This window comes from Oreochromis aureus, linkage group 16 (genome assembly GCF_013358895.1).
Source record: "Oreochromis aureus strain Israel breed Guangdong linkage group 16, ZZ_aureus, whole genome shotgun sequence".
NCBI classification, from domain to species: Eukaryota; Metazoa; Chordata; class Actinopteri; order Cichliformes; family Cichlidae; genus Oreochromis; species Oreochromis aureus.
Genome location: NC_052957.1, coordinates 20,772,990 through 20,789,092, shown reverse-complemented (window position 1 = coordinate 20,789,092; position 16,103 = coordinate 20,772,990). Strand labels below are relative to the sequence as shown.

General features: G+C 41.3%; 2 protein-coding genes across 3 annotated transcripts; one reads left to right on the top strand and one right to left on the bottom strand.

The window, feature by feature from the left end:
- The first annotated feature begins 290 nt into the window (after nt 1-290).
- dynlt3 (dynein light chain Tctex-type 3) lies at nt 291-5,442 on the top strand. Of its 2 annotated transcripts, none has more exons than XM_039600460.1 (5): nt 291-478; nt 2,832-2,882; nt 2,973-3,096; nt 3,209-3,286; nt 4,496-5,442. In XM_039600460.1, exons 1-5 carry the CDS (start codon nt 452-454, stop codon nt 4,570-4,572), a joined length of 357 nt encoding a protein of 118 aa, XP_039456394.1. In that variant the 5' UTR covers nt 291-451; the 3' UTR covers nt 4,573-5,442. The 2 variants fall into 2 exon arrangements, with proteins under 2 accessions (XP_039456394.1, XP_031590556.1); XM_031734696.2 differs by having other exon boundaries at nt 298-478; nt 2,841-2,882.
- Nucleotides 5,443-6,523: 1,081 nt separating this feature from the next.
- xk (X-linked Kx blood group (McLeod syndrome)) lies at nt 6,524-15,041 on the bottom strand. Its single transcript, XM_031734443.2, has 3 exons — nt 14,630-15,041; nt 10,335-10,597; nt 6,524-8,593 (listed from the first exon to the last, which is right to left on the bottom strand). The coding sequence occupies exons 1-3, from the start codon at nt 14,872-14,874 to the stop codon at nt 7,665-7,667; spliced, it is 1,437 nt and encodes a 478-aa protein (XP_031590303.2). The 5' UTR covers nt 14,875-15,041; the 3' UTR covers nt 6,524-7,664.
- Nucleotides 15,042-16,103: the final 1,062 nt, after the last annotated feature.

Here is a 16,103-nt window from a genome sequence, read left to right as displayed (position 1 = left end):
TGTGTAATGGTGTGTGGGATGTTTTCTTGCCAGCCCTTTGGACCGGAGCATCATTTAAACACCACAGCTTACCTGAGTGTTGATGCTGACCATGTTCATCCCCCCCAAAAAAGAATAGTAATATAGTAAGTATAGTAATTTTTCTAACATGTTATACATATTTTATCAATCTTAGTCAGCCTAAAGGTTTCACAAATGTTTTCTCCTCTTGTGTCAGTATATTTCTTTCTGTGTGGCGCTTCTGTGCTAAAACGCTAAAATGCTTTTGTAATGTCTGAACTGAGCCACAGCGAGGCGATACAAAGAAAACAGAGTCCCGCTTCAGGCTGCGGGTCAAACTCTTTTCTTCGCTCGTTATCTGCGAACAAGAGGAAGTGAACAGGAACAATAACAGCCGACACACCGGAGACCACAAAGAGGGTGGACAGCAGTGTTACCTGTGACGGCAGCGATGGAGGAGTTTAACTCTGGAGAAGAGGTACGGCTTTCTTTAAGAGCTAAGTTCATCCAAAGGTCCGCAGCCAGCAGTAAACTTACAGCTAACTCAGCTAGCTGCTAGCTTAGCCTGTTAGCAGGGTGTGGTCCTGTTATCAGATTTATTTAAGGCGATAACATTTTTTTTTTAAATTTAACCCAGCCTCAAATACGATGTCTGTCAGCATTTATGCCACCCAGTAATCGAAATAAACCGATTTAAATACTTCTAATAGCAGTCGCAGTAAAGACGGTTTATTTATGAAGTACATGTCAGTCGAAAGGCCAAATTTAATGGACTGTTATCATGACTCCACTCTCAGATTTTTTTTCCCATTATTATTATTATTATTATTATTTAATCAGAATTCATTCAAAACGTTTTAAACTATCACGTTAATCCAAAAAAGGACTGGATTGATTATAATATAGTACACAAAGCAGATATGATAGTGAAGTCATAAATGACCTCAAAAACAGGTAATTTCTTTATATTCCGTATAACCCACTTGAATACAGCCTATTGACTAATATAAGCAAACATATCCGGCATTAAAACCACATAGAAACAATGATGATGATAGGCTAATTAGACATTCTCTTTGACGAGGATTGTACCTAATAAACTGGGCTGTCAGTGCAGTTAGAAAAGTCATCATCTGTGCATCACATCAGTGTAGTGAAGTAAACACATCAACATTTTCTTCTGAAATGTGGTAAAGTTAATTTAAAATAATATTTTGGGGTAGTGGGAATGCACCACATGTGGCCAAACATCTCTATCAGCTGATGTCACCCTTCTTCACTTTTTTACGATAAACTTTTCCCATTTCTCATTTTATGCATCCTCGATGCCTTTCCTTACCACCTCTCCACACATCTTAGTCCCTCACACCAAAGAAACGTGAGGAGAGGCGTTGTGTGATACGATCTGAGGTGTAACATTGCTCACGACAGACTTCATACTGTAGGATGACTTCTAATGAAATTCATAACACGAAACAATCACACACTTGCTTAAACAATGATGGGAAAATGTGATCATGTAGTTGATCATCTCATATTAATATTAATAACAAATAATACAGCTTTCTCTATCCTCCTGATGCAAACATCCTTCATTGTGGTGCACTGACATTGCTTTCCAGGTCACAGGGATAGGGATAGGAGATGAGGAGGCACAAATTGGAGAAATGAGAAAAGCCTTCAGGGGTGTCCAACTCCAGGCCTCAAGGGCCGGCGTCCTGCAGCTGTTAGATTTGTCCTTGATCCAACACAGCTGATTTAAATGGCTAAATTACCTCGTCAACATGTCTTGAAGTTCTTCAGAGGCTGGTAATGAATAAGTCATTTGATTCAAGTGTGTTGACCCAGTGTGATATCTAAAACCTGCAGGACACCGGCCTTTGAGGCCTGGAGTTGAACACTCCTGTGACTTGGTCTCAGATCTCCGTTATACAAAGCAATAAATCCTCGGCTATACAAACAGAAAGCACCGTAGGACAAGAACTTCCTGCTCTCATAAAAATAAAATAAAATGGTTATTAGTCACTTGCAGAGGTGAGGGCAAGCTGACTCATTTAGTAATAATTAGTTTAACTGTGATTTGATTTATTTGATTCAAAAATGTAATTAATGCAACTTTAATTTCAAAGCAGAATGTCGACCTTAATGAGAGTTTAGTGGTGCATTTATGGGCATGTTATTTTAGAGAAAATACACATGCATATAAAATTACCGAAGCGTGCATTTAAAAAAAACAAACAAACAAACAAATGAAACATGGACTTGAATTTTGCTGTGATTTATTTAGGATGCCTTCCAGTTCAGATTATTTTTACTCAGATTAAAATGAGATCTTTAACTTTTTCTTTTTAAACCAGCCACCTATGACATCACCAGGTTTAATCAAAATGTACTTTTTGAGGTTTTCGCCAGTGAATTTTCAGAAAACAAATAAAACATCCAGGATACAAATGCACGTCTCTGTTCCTTTGTGTCATAGGAGTTCAGCTGTGCAGTTTTGCAGTTGAAACTATGATGTATCCCATGATGTTGGTGTCAAAGTTGGCTGTAAAACAGATTTTGATTTGAGATTTTCACTTGAAGTTTTTAATATCATGTACTGGGAAAATATGATGAATTAAAAAGGGCCAAATTTGAGCCTGCCCTGTGTACTTCAATGACCTGTAACGAGGACTATTTTTGTAGCATGAACGTCAGATTTTGCGTCACTTGATTAAATATACGAAAATGATTGCACAGAAAAATCTGCTGATGCTGAGGGGCTCAGGTGGAAGCACTGATTGAACATTCATGGAATAACCCTGATCCTCCTTGTGTTTCTCTTAAAACTGATCCTGCAGGTCGTCTTTAATCCCGATGAGATTAGTGTCTCGGTAAAAGAGGTATGTTCTCTAATCCTTGGAAACATCATAATAAACATTATTTTAAATGCAATCGGATGGATGACCTCCTGTTTACTGATTTCGTCTCAGTGCGTTGAAGGCGTCATCGGTGGAACAGATTATAACCAGAGTAAAGTCAACCAGTGGACGGCCAGTATAGTGGAGCATTCACTCACTCACCTGGTGAAACAAGGGCGGCCGTTCAAATACATAGGTGAGCAAAGCTCTGTGTTCGATAACGTGAGCTTCCAGGACATCGTGCTTATTTGTGGCGTTTGCGTGTGAAGCGTTTGTTTGTTGTAACCCCGCTCTCTGATCTGTCGCAGTGAACTGTACCATCATGCAGAAGAGCGGCGCTGGGCTCCACACAGCCAACTCCTGCTACTGGGACACGGCCACTGACGGTGAGATGCTTCAAAAAACAAACAAACAAACAAAGATTATTTCAAAATCATTTAAATCCAATATTTTTAATTGGAAGTGGCACAAAAGATAACACATTGAAGGGATGTGCCACTGTTTCTCCTCCACATCCAAGAGGAGAAAATAATCAGTTTTATCTAATGATTTTTTTTTTTTTTTTTACTGATTTAAAACAAACAAAAAATAACCACAACAGTCCAAAATACAGAGGTATTCAATCACCCACAGCATAAAATAGAGGAATGATCTTCTAATAAAAATATAAGGAGATGACCAAACCAGCACAGACCTGCCTGCAAGCAGATGAAATCATAATGAAACCTAAACGCGTTCTTGTAATTATTAATCCCATGGAGGAAATTAAAACTCCAAAAATATTTTCAGCACATGGAACAACTTAACTGTTTGATCTACACTCGGGACTTCGTCACAAGTTGCTGGAGTTCTAATTTTTTCAGACTTTCATTAAAACTGAAACTTCCTGTCGTCAGGGCGCGCTTCACCCGTGTCCAAGGTACATGGAGAAGAGGATAAGTTAAAGGCTCAGTTTCCCAGACATGGATTAAGCCTAATCCTAGAAAACTTTGATTATGATTGCCATTGAAAGAAGTTTTTAGTCAAGGACTAGCCTTAAAGAGACTGGAGAGACTGATCTTTTATTCTTTTCTCCATGTAGCTTAGAAGTTGGTAAAGTTGTGCCAGAAACCTCCTTTCTTTCTGTTTTTTGTTTTGAATATTAGAATAAATCACATTTATCTTGCTATAATGCAGAATCTCCATTTAACCTAACATACACAGAAGCTGGAGTACCTAAGGAGAACCCGCACAGGGAGCCCCCAGAGAGGGGGTGAATTAAAACCCAGGACCTCCTTGCTATAAGGCAACAGTGCTAACCGCCACACCACTGTGCTGCCCACTTGGAGCTATAATTGTGGAAATAACAATAATAATAGTTAATATCCGTGTTTGGATCTTAGATATGAAACTGATGTTACATTTTGGATTAAACCGGATTAATTAATTTATGAGAGGTGGGCTGTAACACCCCCCAACATGTTGATGCATAAGTGCCATAGGTGTTGCTCAGTTTTCTTGATCTATTGAATAACTTGCCCACAAAACTGGTTTATAAAACATGTATTTTATGTATGATTTGGAGTAATTTCCTCTGCTTGTCTGTGGGTTTTCAGGGAGCTGTACTGTCAGGTGGGAGAACCGCACCATGTACTGTGTGGTCAGTGTGTTTGCTGTAGCTGTGGCGCTGTGACAGCCTGGCAACCCTGCGCCCACCTCTCCATCTTCGAACACTGTCATGTCTCAAACTTTGCTTGAATGACACTGAATATCCTCTGATTATACCCTCTGGTAGACGCTGACCTACAAGTATCTATTTCTCCCCGCAGGCAGGAACAACAGTTTTGGTTTGTGAGTTGGCAGCCTGTGAATATGTGCAGGTCTGACGGTGACAAAATGTTGTTTGGTCTGGACTGGAGTCATGATCTGCAAACAGACCTGTTTGAAAAGTATTTTCAAACATGCTCAGGTGTTTTCTTTGACCCAGAAGTACCACACGTTGACTGTATTTTTTTTTTTTTTCTAATGTGTAAAATCGGATGTCTGCTGTTTGTGTGCAGCAGGAAGTTTACATTCGTGTTTTCGACTGAAATATCTGAACATTCATTGGATGGTTTGTTATTAAATTTAGCACTGATATTCATCCATCCCTCAGGAAAAACTATTTTAATTTTTAATATTAATTGATGACATTCCTTCAGTCTCAACTGTGCTTTGTGCTGCTAATTAGAAAATGTTAGCATGTTTGCAACTTTGTCTCCTTCACTATCTTCCCTTAATAAAACTGAACTACGACTACAAGAAGTTTTTGTATGTTAGAGAAGCTCTAAGTAAGTAATCACTACAGTATACTGTATTTCTACTAGTCTACATTGATATTTTAATAAGTTATTGAAATGTTTAGACAGGACAGTGTGTTTTCCTGTGATGCATTTAATGGTCAGTCACTGTAACCAGGATTTTCTTTCTTTTTTAATCTGTAGAAAACCTTTAGATCTTCTGTATTACTGTTGAGTTCAAGATTGTTTTTGTTGAATTTTGTCCAATAAAGTCTTTAAAGGTGTTCCACAGTGTGTTTGAGTGAGCACTGATAAAGAGGCTGAAGGCCAACACCTTTGGATGAGAGGATAGATTTAACCAGTGTTGGAGTGAAACTTAATATATTACTGTCCTTGGTTTTTCAGTCTAGTTTCTGGTCTCTTTTTAGGACCAAATTTGCGCTCAGTGTAGCATAATATTTTTTTTATGCCACTTGGAGCATTGTGTAGGCATTTCTGGCACTGCTCTGGAGTGATTCAGTGTACCTGGCTCAGAGAAATTTTCATATTAGTCATGTGGGGTTCCACAGGGCTCAATACTTGGGCCTCTGCTTTTGGGAAGGATGACTGTTTCATTCAAATTTGAATTGAATGTCTTGAGAAACTAAAAGCTTGGATGGCTCTAAATCTTAAGTCTAAGTCTTAAATTTTAAGAGGTGATTGTTTTTGTTTCTGATGTCACCGGTGGCACAGTATGGATAGCCTACTGTCACAAACTTTTGTTTTAGGATGGACAGCGACTTTAGACCGGACGGTCAGATCAGTGCAGTGGTGAAATCCAGCTTCTTTCAGGTGAGACAGTTGGTGAAGATTTAAAAAAAAAAACAAACCATTGTTAAAATCTAATTTTAAAACAGTAATCCATACCTTTACCATGGGATTACTGTAATTCTTTGCATGTTGGTGTTAGCCAGTCCTCCCTGTCTCGTTTTCAGCTGGTGCACAATGCTGCCACATACCTTTTAACTGAAACACAAATCATTCCCAACATTTAAATGTCAAATTTCTTTTTATTTCTGATTAAATATCCTGGTTTTCTCTGTCCACCTCCACCCCACTGAAAAGCAGTCTTTTATAAAGGGTGTGCCAATGCACCTTTGCTAAAGTAGATAATTAAGTAAACACTGGGCGCCTTTAATTTGCATTTGGAGCATCCCACTAGCCACACAGATCCCTCCCAGGTCACTTCAGTAAGTCAGGATGGAGCAAAATTCATTAGTCATCTGCAACCGGGGAATTGTCAAAACAGGCAGTTTCACCGATCAGCCACTAGAGGTCAGCACAGATTCATATTGTGTGACAAGATCAAAATAATGCAAGACAATATTCACATATAAATATAAATTTAATTTCTTTTTTTTAAAGTACGACTTCATATTTTCAGTGCCTCCTTTTGTGTCTCTATATGTTTGATGTGTATATTAAGTTGTTGGTTTTTTTTTTGGCTTAAACAGTGCTTTTCTTATTTGTACAAACATAAGAAGCATTCATGTGATTCGCGAGGTCATCATCTCTCTGCAGACACGTCGCAAAAAGTAGTAAGTGCAAAAACAACCATAATCACATTCTTTCTCTTTCTCTCGCTTTCTTAGTACATTAAAGGTTGAAATAAGAATAAATACTTTTAACATTTCCAAACACAGACTCTTTTTCAGTTAGATACAGTAAATGTTTTGTCTGCACTCAGTGTAAATTTTCCAACTAAAGAGACAGACAGACAGAAACAGAGTTGACAGACATAATAAGCATAAATAAAAAAAGAAAAATGCAAACACATCCAAACAAAGCAGATCACTACAGCTGCTGCTGCTCAACAAATGAACCAAACCACCAAAGTCCTTTTTTTTTGTGTAAACGTGCAAAAGACATTGGGAATGTCCGTGCTTTACAGTAACATGTCTGGCGATGAAACAGGCTCTTTTACAATGTGTGGCGATTAACATCTCATCATCAAACACGAGCACGTCACGAAAGCAGCGCGTATTAATCTTAAAGCTCTTATTAAGGAGTACAAAAGCATAATTGCGGCCATAAAAACTAGCACGGGGCCGGCTCTCCCCCTCCTCTGCAGAGTAACCAGTTACACCTCGTCTGAGGCTCCACACATGCACGCCTCCATGCCAAAGAGACACTAAATACAATCACTTCAAATGCATTGGCTCCTTGTGATCAGTAAATGCAGCATATACGTGGACACAATCTCCGAACCTAAAGAAGAGAGTGAGGTGATGGTGCCTGTGGGTTTTTTTCTTGGTTTTAAAGGCTGCAGGATGAATTGTTGGCATGTAGTCTGATAAGAGAGGCTGCGCGTTTACAGCAAGGATAGTTCTCACATTAAGGACACATTTGCTTCATGTAGAATTGTGATGGATGGATGAGATCAAGGAGGGATCCATGTGGCACTTAAAAAGGTTACACAAGGTTAGATAATGTCCTCTTAATGGCACGTAAGAACTATTCTGATGCGTTAAACGGTGCAGTGTACACTGTGGCTAATGTCGCCATTTATTCCACCTCCTATGTTGCTGTCCATTTCGTTCGGCGTGTCGAAGGTGGTGTCATTGAGCATGTCATACGTCGTGTCATTAGGCATGTCGTCTGTGCTGTCGCTGGCTGTGTCGTGGGGCCGCTGTCTGGCTGGCTCTTTTTGCGCAGATGGGGTCGGGGCCTCCTTCACCATGGGTCGGTTCTGTGGAGAGCCAGAGCTGCACATCAGGCAGAGAAGCGAGGAGCAATCCCAAAGGCCCTGGGTCATGCTGGAGGAGAAGAGCCTCCGACATGGGTGGCAGAATTGGTAGAAGACCAGCATGAAAAAGATGGCGATGGCGTAGGCTACCAGGAGCTGCAGCACCAGCAGCGGGGCACAGATGAACTTGTAGATGTCTGTTTTATAGATGTACCACAGCAAGAGCAGCGAGGCATTTTCCACAAAACGCAACATGTAGTAGACGGCCATGCGATACCAGTTCTGGGACTTGTTGATGAGGTCTGGGTCACTGAGTTTCACCTGCACGGCGGACCAGCAGAACATGTTGATGCCGGCGTAGAGGAACGTGAGCATGCAAAGCACGATGGTGGTTCCCACTCTGGTCAGAGTTTTTTCTATATTCTCAGGGAAAGGGGAGTGGCTCTGCCAGAATAGGATCCAGGGGTAGAGGAAGAAAACGAGGAAGTTCAGCAGAACCACCGGCAGGATCCAAAACTGGAGCACCGAACTGAACAGGACCAAAACCACCACGCGAGTGGCGATCTCAAAGCTTCTCCACAGGAATATGCAAACATAAGCCATAGGCCGGACGTCCACTTCATAGTCATCATATTTGATCTTGATGGCCAATATGTTGCAGCGCAGGGCTCCATACACAATGGACAGGAGGGAGATCACCATCAGTGTGCCTGACATGCAGAAAGAGACAGAGGGATTTTTTTTAAACAGTTGGAAAAAATAAAAAAAAACAAATCTGCTTATAAATCTGTGAAAGTACGTCTCCAGTTTAGGATACTTTGCAGCTCATTCCATCTAAACACTGAAAATCTCCTCTACCAAGGTGAGTGTGTACATGAAGTACTGCGTTACCAGATTTCTGAGAGAAAAAATGTGAGTTAGAACCATCAATAATAGAGCTTTAAACTCACCATCTACTTTGTAAGGTACATCTGCTTGACTGCTAATTAGCATAAATATCTAATCAACCAGTCGCATGCAGCAACTCAATTTAGGCATACATACACGATCAAAGCAACCTGCTGAAGTTAAACTAAGCATCAGAATGGTTTGTGTGTGGCTGGTCTGAGTTTTTCAGAAACTGCCGATCTACTGGGATTTTCTAACAACTGTCTCCAGGGTTTACAGAGAATGAAAACAAGAAAATATCCAGTGATGGCTATGAAAGCTGTCACACACTGTTAACACTGCAGTGACGTTGGAGCACTGGCAGAATATCTCATTCAAGGACAGATATGACAGGCCACTGCACAGTCATTTCACAGCTGGAAGAAAACAAACATCCTGTGCATATAAAAGAAGCTTGGTATGAGTTTAAATTTCTGCTGTCAAAATTACTGTTTTTTATAATATTCGAGAACAGTAATAAGGCTGACATTTTTAGTTTTTTACAGGATAGACTGAATCACAGAGAGAAGTGGATGATACCATTAACTTGGCATTTTCTGCACGTGAACCTAATCTGTGATTACAGATTGCTAATTGGAACAAATCAAAAGCTGACTGCAGGTGAGTCAGAGCCTAAGTTAAACCTTTTTCCACTAGGTACACAGTATTAAAGTAACAAGGCACAAAGCAGAGATAGGGCTCTAAATACATACAGACCTAAACTTTTAGGTTTTTTCTCTATTTATAATTTAATTACATGCAACATAATTTCTTTCATAAAATATTTTACACATGCTGAGCCATTAAAATCCCATTTAACACTTCAGTTACTTTAGTTGGTTTATATACAAATTATGAGTGCAGTTAGACGGCTGTCTCTTCATGTGTTCACAGAAGAACAGATCGATTTCAGAAAGATTTAAAAAAATAAAACAAAAATTTGTTTGTGCTTTCCATGTAAGTGAACAATTTACACTCGCAAGAAAATAAACATGGGATTCTAGATTGGCGGTATAAGTAGAAATGACTATAGCAATATGGAGCCATTGTTTTAAGACAGATTTAAAATATGTCATTTAAGATTTTCACGTTCAGGATATGACACAAAATAAGACTGAGATATTTAGCAAATCTTTTATTTTGACCCAATTCAAAGACCAGATGTCCTACTTTGACTGTTTGAACCCTTTACTTGATTTCTCCCAGGAAAACTCAGGAATAGACCTGCTCACCCCCCACTCACCTCCCACCCCACATACACTCACACAGAAACACACACAGCCTGGCTCCCTGTTGGCAAACAGAATCACCATTTTCCATCTTCAGTATCAGAGAGGCGGTTACATAACACCACTTTGACTCATGAAAACATCCATTCTCTCATTTCCAATATCGCACTTAGCTGATCAGCCCACATTGTAGAGGACCTGTGACGGACTCTTAGTAGAGCCGGATGGGTGGACGATCCATAAAACTGTCCGGTCCCACACAAACACACGCTTACGTCATACGTACTCCCCTCACCTCTTCCGATGGACACCCCTTGTTGCAGGACGCAGATGTAGAGCTGCAGCGTGAGCTGGGGGGCTGATCCCAGGAAGGCCTGAATGACAGAGGTGCGGGCGAAGGCCGCTCGGTGCGTAAACAGTTTCCCCTCTGCCTGCCCAACCTGCCGCTCCACCTCCTCGGCTTGACCCCTGCGGGGCATCTGCTTCTTTCTTGTGATGCTGACATAAGGCTCCTCCACGCGGCCCACGCTGCCGTAGATGCAGAAGGCCTCCAGACACCTGAAACAGGAGAGGAGATGAGCGTGTGCATCGGATTTCATCCACCCGATGAAAGTTGGATATATTGTACTGTCTCATTAACAACCCACTAATAATAATAATTCAGCACAGTGTTGTAAAGGTAAATCTCTCTTTGTTTAATTTAGAAACACTGACCAGCATAAGGCAAATGAACTGTGCTTATCTTTTAATGGCCATAACAGCTCTTTAAGGAAAGGACTCATTTTCCTTCTAAGGCCGATTTAGTCCATTTCTCTGCTTGCTGATTATGTAGTCTTGTGAGTTTATGTGAGGTTGTACTTTACAGAAAAATTTATTATTCAGAGCTGAAATTTGATGTGTAACACATTAAGTTTATTACTGTTTATAATAAGTTTAGCTGAAGAATACTTATAGCTTATTAATGAGTCTTCTGAGTATTAATTCAATGCTTGTTGCTCAGAATTATGAGCAGCTACAGAAGCCCAAAGAGCCAGGGGTAATTTTCATATGAGCCTCATTTGGCTATCCATTATCTGTGTCAAATGAGGCCTCAATGACAGGCCAGAGTCATGTATTAGCAAGTGTGACTCTATAAACACTGAGGTGCATAGAGCGGGCAAAGCGCCAAAGGTTGAAGCAGCGTTGTCCTTGTCAAGCAGCGCTGATGCACAGCCGGTAAACAGCAAGTCGCAAGGATTTAGCCACAGGAGTGCTCGGGGACACACCGTTTATCAGCATGACTTACACTGAACAGACGTGCTTAGTGAACGTGTCACTGAGTTAGTAAAAATAAACGACGTCATTCAAGGGTGAATATCAGTCTCACGCTCTGTCTCTGCAGAGCAAAGCATGCTGTTGGGAATACCTGAACACCTGTAATACCACGTAACTATTCGACTATCGGTGATGCAAAATCATGCAGATGTTCTCATTAAACAACAGAATTGTGAAAAATGTGATCACAGCGCCAGATGGCTCGATTTCAGTATTTTTAAAACTGCAGCTCTCCTGGGATTTTCACCGCAGATGTCTCTAGAGTTTACTCAGAGACGTCTGAGTGAAAAACAACCAAAAAAAACCCCATCGTGTCAGCAGCAGTGCTGCAGACGGTAATGCCAAGACGGTCGGGCTGGATGGAGCTAAGAAAAAGGTTACGGTGAGTTAGATAACCGCTCGTAGCTGCTGAGCAGAACAGCATCTTGCAGTGAAAAATGAGTCCAATCCTGAGACTGAAGCTGAAGATGTCAGCTGAATACAAAAAGCTGTGGCTTTTCTGTTGGGGGAGGGGAGGTGTCATCTTGGTACACTTTGAGCTCATTAATATAAATCCGCCATTGTTTCAATGCCACAGCCTATTTTAGTGTTATTACTGGACATGTGCAGCCCTTTAGAGTTCAGCATGTTGTTATGGCTGCTCCCAGCATGTCACAGAGCAAAAGCAACCTGGATTTATTATGAACATCATGATGAGTTTAGTGGACTTCAAATGCCTGTCGAGCTACCAGATCTGAATCTGTCAGTCTCTGGTCTTCACCAGCTCCCGAGGAAAACATCTGCTTCGGATTCATATTAATAGTGACCCAGTTCACTTTTCTTTCTACAAAATATAGCAGTTATAATCACTATTTTTATATCCCTGATGACAGGTTGGGACACGTCACTTTATAAAGACGTGGTTTGATGACCATTAGAATAGTTTCCGGGGTTTTTTCAGGGCTAGCTGCACAGGCAGAGACCACCCTCACCAGCTTCTGATGTATACCCAGTCATTTTGCTCTACAAGCAGGCCTGAAATACCACAGAAACTGCTCACTTCACAAAAGAGAAACAAGATTCCTCCAAGTAAGCTTTCAAGAGTTAAAAGGTCGTTTCACTCCCAGATCAGCTCTGTGTATTTGTCCCTCTAGCCTGTGAGGCCTCTGTTCCCAGCAACATTTAGATTTTTGACCTGAAACATTACTGCAGAGTCACGAGTATTTTAAAAAAATGTTATTGGAAGTTTAAATACATCTTCAAGATAATTTGTTTAATAATTTCACATACAGACATTTAAAAATCCCACATTTATGCAGTTTTTTGAAGCTTTTGCACTCGTTTAAGTTGTACATGAGCTTTAAATTATTTAGAGTTGCAGAAAAGGCGGAAGTAGACTTCTGTTATTTTGACAAACTACTCTTCAGCAACACTTTAATGTTAAATAGATTAAAGAGCACTTCTCTTTAGGGCGACAACAGAAGAAATGATTAAACCCAACACAGACTTGTGAGAAATTTGAATACTTTCTCTGATGGTGACACACATCAAAATATCAGAGGTGTTGTTTTGGGAAGTTAAGAGGAGGAAGTGCTGCTGTGCTGTCTGCAGCAGAGAGAGAGACATTCCCCGGTCTGCTGTCAGAGATAAGGAGCCAGCAGTGACATGTGCTATTCTTAGATCTGCTCTTCACCGAGGAAGGAGGTAGAGGTCTGAACAGTAATCATTTGAATGCAGTCGGGAAAGTAGGGAGGCTGTGGCACTCAGTACGACTCTATTCACGAGCTGAATCATGAGGAGGCATAATTACCATATGTGTGGCTGCAAATACTGGTTGTTTAGATTGTCAGGATTGCCTGTCACACTTGTTAATAATATGGTCTATTAATTTTAGAAAACAGCAAAAGCTTGAATTGAACGGGGAAGATTAGCAAAACACCCATGAGTTTAATCAACTGCTCAAATAACTGATCTTAAAAAAAAGAAGAAAATTACTTCTTAAATCAGCTTGTTTTGTCCAACATGATGCATTTTCAGAGTTTCACAGAAACCAGTTGTGCATTTTAGCTCAGAAAGGACTTAAAGAGTGAGTGATAAAAACAGATTTGGTACTATGAGCATGTGGAGTTGCACTTCCATAGTCGTTAGCATCATTCATGGCATGAGTCTGACCTTTAGGTCAAATGAAAGATAGGATTTCCCTCTGAAACCTTTCTAGGTTTAAGTTTAAAAAACAAAAGTCTATTTTGATTTTAATAATGGAAACACCTTTAATGCTTAATCTTTACCACTGCAGATCAATCACTGGGTTCTATTGTTTACTTCCATTTGGGCAACTACTAAAATGATTTGCATTTGTGATTAAACTGCTGATCAGGTCCCAAAGGACTAGTCCAAAATTTCTGGTTTATCAAACATAGGAAAAAAAGAGGAGAAATGTACCAACCCATAACATAACCAACTTAGAACTAAGACAAGAGCAAGTCTTCACATTTCATCACTGAATCACACACATAGTCTGTAAACCACTCTTCTGTCCATCTGGAAATGAATTAATCAACCAACTGCAAACCATGAGTGGGTTTTAATGAGTTTACCAGAGTCAGATTTCCTGTTGTTTGTATGTTTGATAGCAGTTTCATCTTTGTGTGTACAGCAGGGATGCTTTCTATGTACAGGATTGGGCTCAGGCTCTTACAGTTGAAGGCAGATGGTCCACCCAGACCAGAGCTTATACAAAGAGGAAGACCGGGCCTATTATGATTTAAAGGTTTCTCCGTGAGTGTGGAGTGGCTCCAGTTTGGCTTCATAACGATGATTTAATGTCCTTTCAGTCATGAATAAATCAGCTTTGCCCGAACGATCATGGCTGAAGGTGATCAAACTGGTAGAAGACCTTATTGTACTGTAAGTGCTGGCTCAGCAGCCTGGCAGCTCTGTCGGTGTATATATGTAACATATATCGATCAACAGTGGCAACATGGATCAGCCTTTTGCTTCCGAGCTGAACAACACGGACATACAGCACATCATGCGCCAGTATGTATGCAGCCAACCAGACAAAAGGTGAGAGAAAATGAAAACAACAGCATGTGCGCAATGCATTCATCACACCATCTGTAAGCAGCTTATGCACTGGCAGGCCTGGCATGTTTTTAAGAGGGAAAAAAACATCCGTGGGCACGACACCTGTGGGAGGTAAGAGACGTGCCCTCTGCAGAACACAGTGGACATTGTGGATACAATGGGATCCAAGGCTTGTGTTTGACAAACGGAGATAAACATGTCAGCACTGACCTGACGATGGGACCGAGCTGCAAGATGTGCAACAGCAGAATGAGCGGTCTGTCTCTGCTCAGGTCCCGGTGGATGAAGGTGAGGGTGAGCTGCACGAGCACGGACGGTACGAGAGTGAAGAGGAGCGTGAGCCCCTGCCAGATCTGGTCTCCGGCGGAGCGGTACGTGGAGCTGAGGTACAGCGCTGCCGTGGTCTCGGCCGTGAACAGAGACACCGACACAAAGATGGAACTGGGGAATCGCATCCTCACTCACTCCGCCATTTGGGGAATGCGGCGCGCTGCTTCGCTCAGAGTCTGCACGTCCATAACGAAACCACCGAGTCGTCGGTTGGAGGAACGCCGCCGCAGGAGCAGCAGCTTGTCTGCGATATGTGAGGCAGGCGGGACGGCTTCACAGCCAAGTGTTGTCCCGGGGAGAGACTGCTGGGGGCGCAAGAAGCGCCGCGCTCTCCATTGCGCACTGAAGCGCCTGTCAACAAGATGATAACGCCCCGCAGACTGATGTTATAATGGTGGTGCAAACATCTGCAGGGCCATGAGGCTAAGAGTTTCAACTGCAATTGAGCAGAAGAAACTGACCAGTTTACTCATTTTATTTCTTTCCAAGCTCCTTAGATTTTATTTGGATAATTTCACAGGCCTACTTCCCATCATGGAACGAGAAAGCGCAAATACTAATGTCACATGAAATTAAAAACAACAAAAACAAAAATAACAACCATGAGCTATGACTAGTCTGTAAGGAAGGAAGAGCTTACAATTCAGACGTGACACAGGAAACTGTCTTTACGTCACACAGTCCCAAAGCTGCCTTGACCCTCCCAAATCATAACAAATGTTCCTCTGCTGCAGTGAAGTTGTGACAGAGAGACTAAAAACATTTGAAACTGTACGAGCACACACACTACTGTAACTGTATATGAGAAAAATAAGGAACACATAAGTCAGCTTTAAATAAACCTGACACTGTACACATCCTCGGTGTCTCCTGTCACCAGCAAGCTGATCCAAATTTTTTTGAAAGGGTTTCATTCAGACAGCGCTGACCTAAAGAACCCGCTGATTAGTCGTGGAAACCACACAGGTGGGACACCAGAACCTCCCTGAGGGCGGACACAGGAAGCACACTAACTCAGGCTGGAAAATCCCCAGACACTCCCATGGACCATGACAGTTACAGTGAACCAATCTTCTGATGGCTGCTTCCACCATGTTGCAAAGTTTAAATGATCTCACACTGGTTTCTTGAACGGGACAGTTCACTGCACTCAAATGGCCTCCACAGTCACCAGTTCAGTAGAGCACCTTTGGCATGTGTTGCAATGTGAGACTCACATCATGGATGTGCAACTGACAAATCTGCAGAAACTTTGCGATGTTATCATGTCAACATGGACCAAAATCTCTGAGGAATGTTTTCAGCACCTTGTTGGATCTGAAATCAAAATAGGGTCTATCTCAATACTAGCAAG

Bases quoted from the DNA above. Each gene is read 5' to 3' on its own strand.
- xk (XM_031734443.2), bottom strand. From the start codon at position 14,874: ATGCGATTCCCCAGTTCCATCTTTGTGTCGGTGTCTCTGTTCACGGCC. The intron at 10,598-14,629 runs GTCAGTGCTGAC...CTCCTGTTTCAG, and splicing joins CAGCTCGGTCCCATCGTCAG to GTGTCTGGAGGCCTTCTGCA. The intron at 8,594-10,334 runs GTGAGGGGAGTA...TCTGCATGTCAG, and splicing joins AGGGGTGTCCATCGGAAGAG to GCACACTGATGGTGATCTCC.
- dynlt3 (XM_039600460.1), top strand. From the start codon at position 452: ATGGAGGAGTTTAACTCTGGAGAAGAG. The intron at 3,097-3,208 runs GTGAGCAAAGCT...GATCTGTCGCAG, and splicing joins GCGGCCGTTCAAATACATAG to TGAACTGTACCATCATGCAG. The intron at 3,287-4,495 runs GTGAGATGCTTC...GTGGGTTTTCAG, and splicing joins CTGGGACACGGCCACTGACG to GGAGCTGTACTGTCAGGTGG.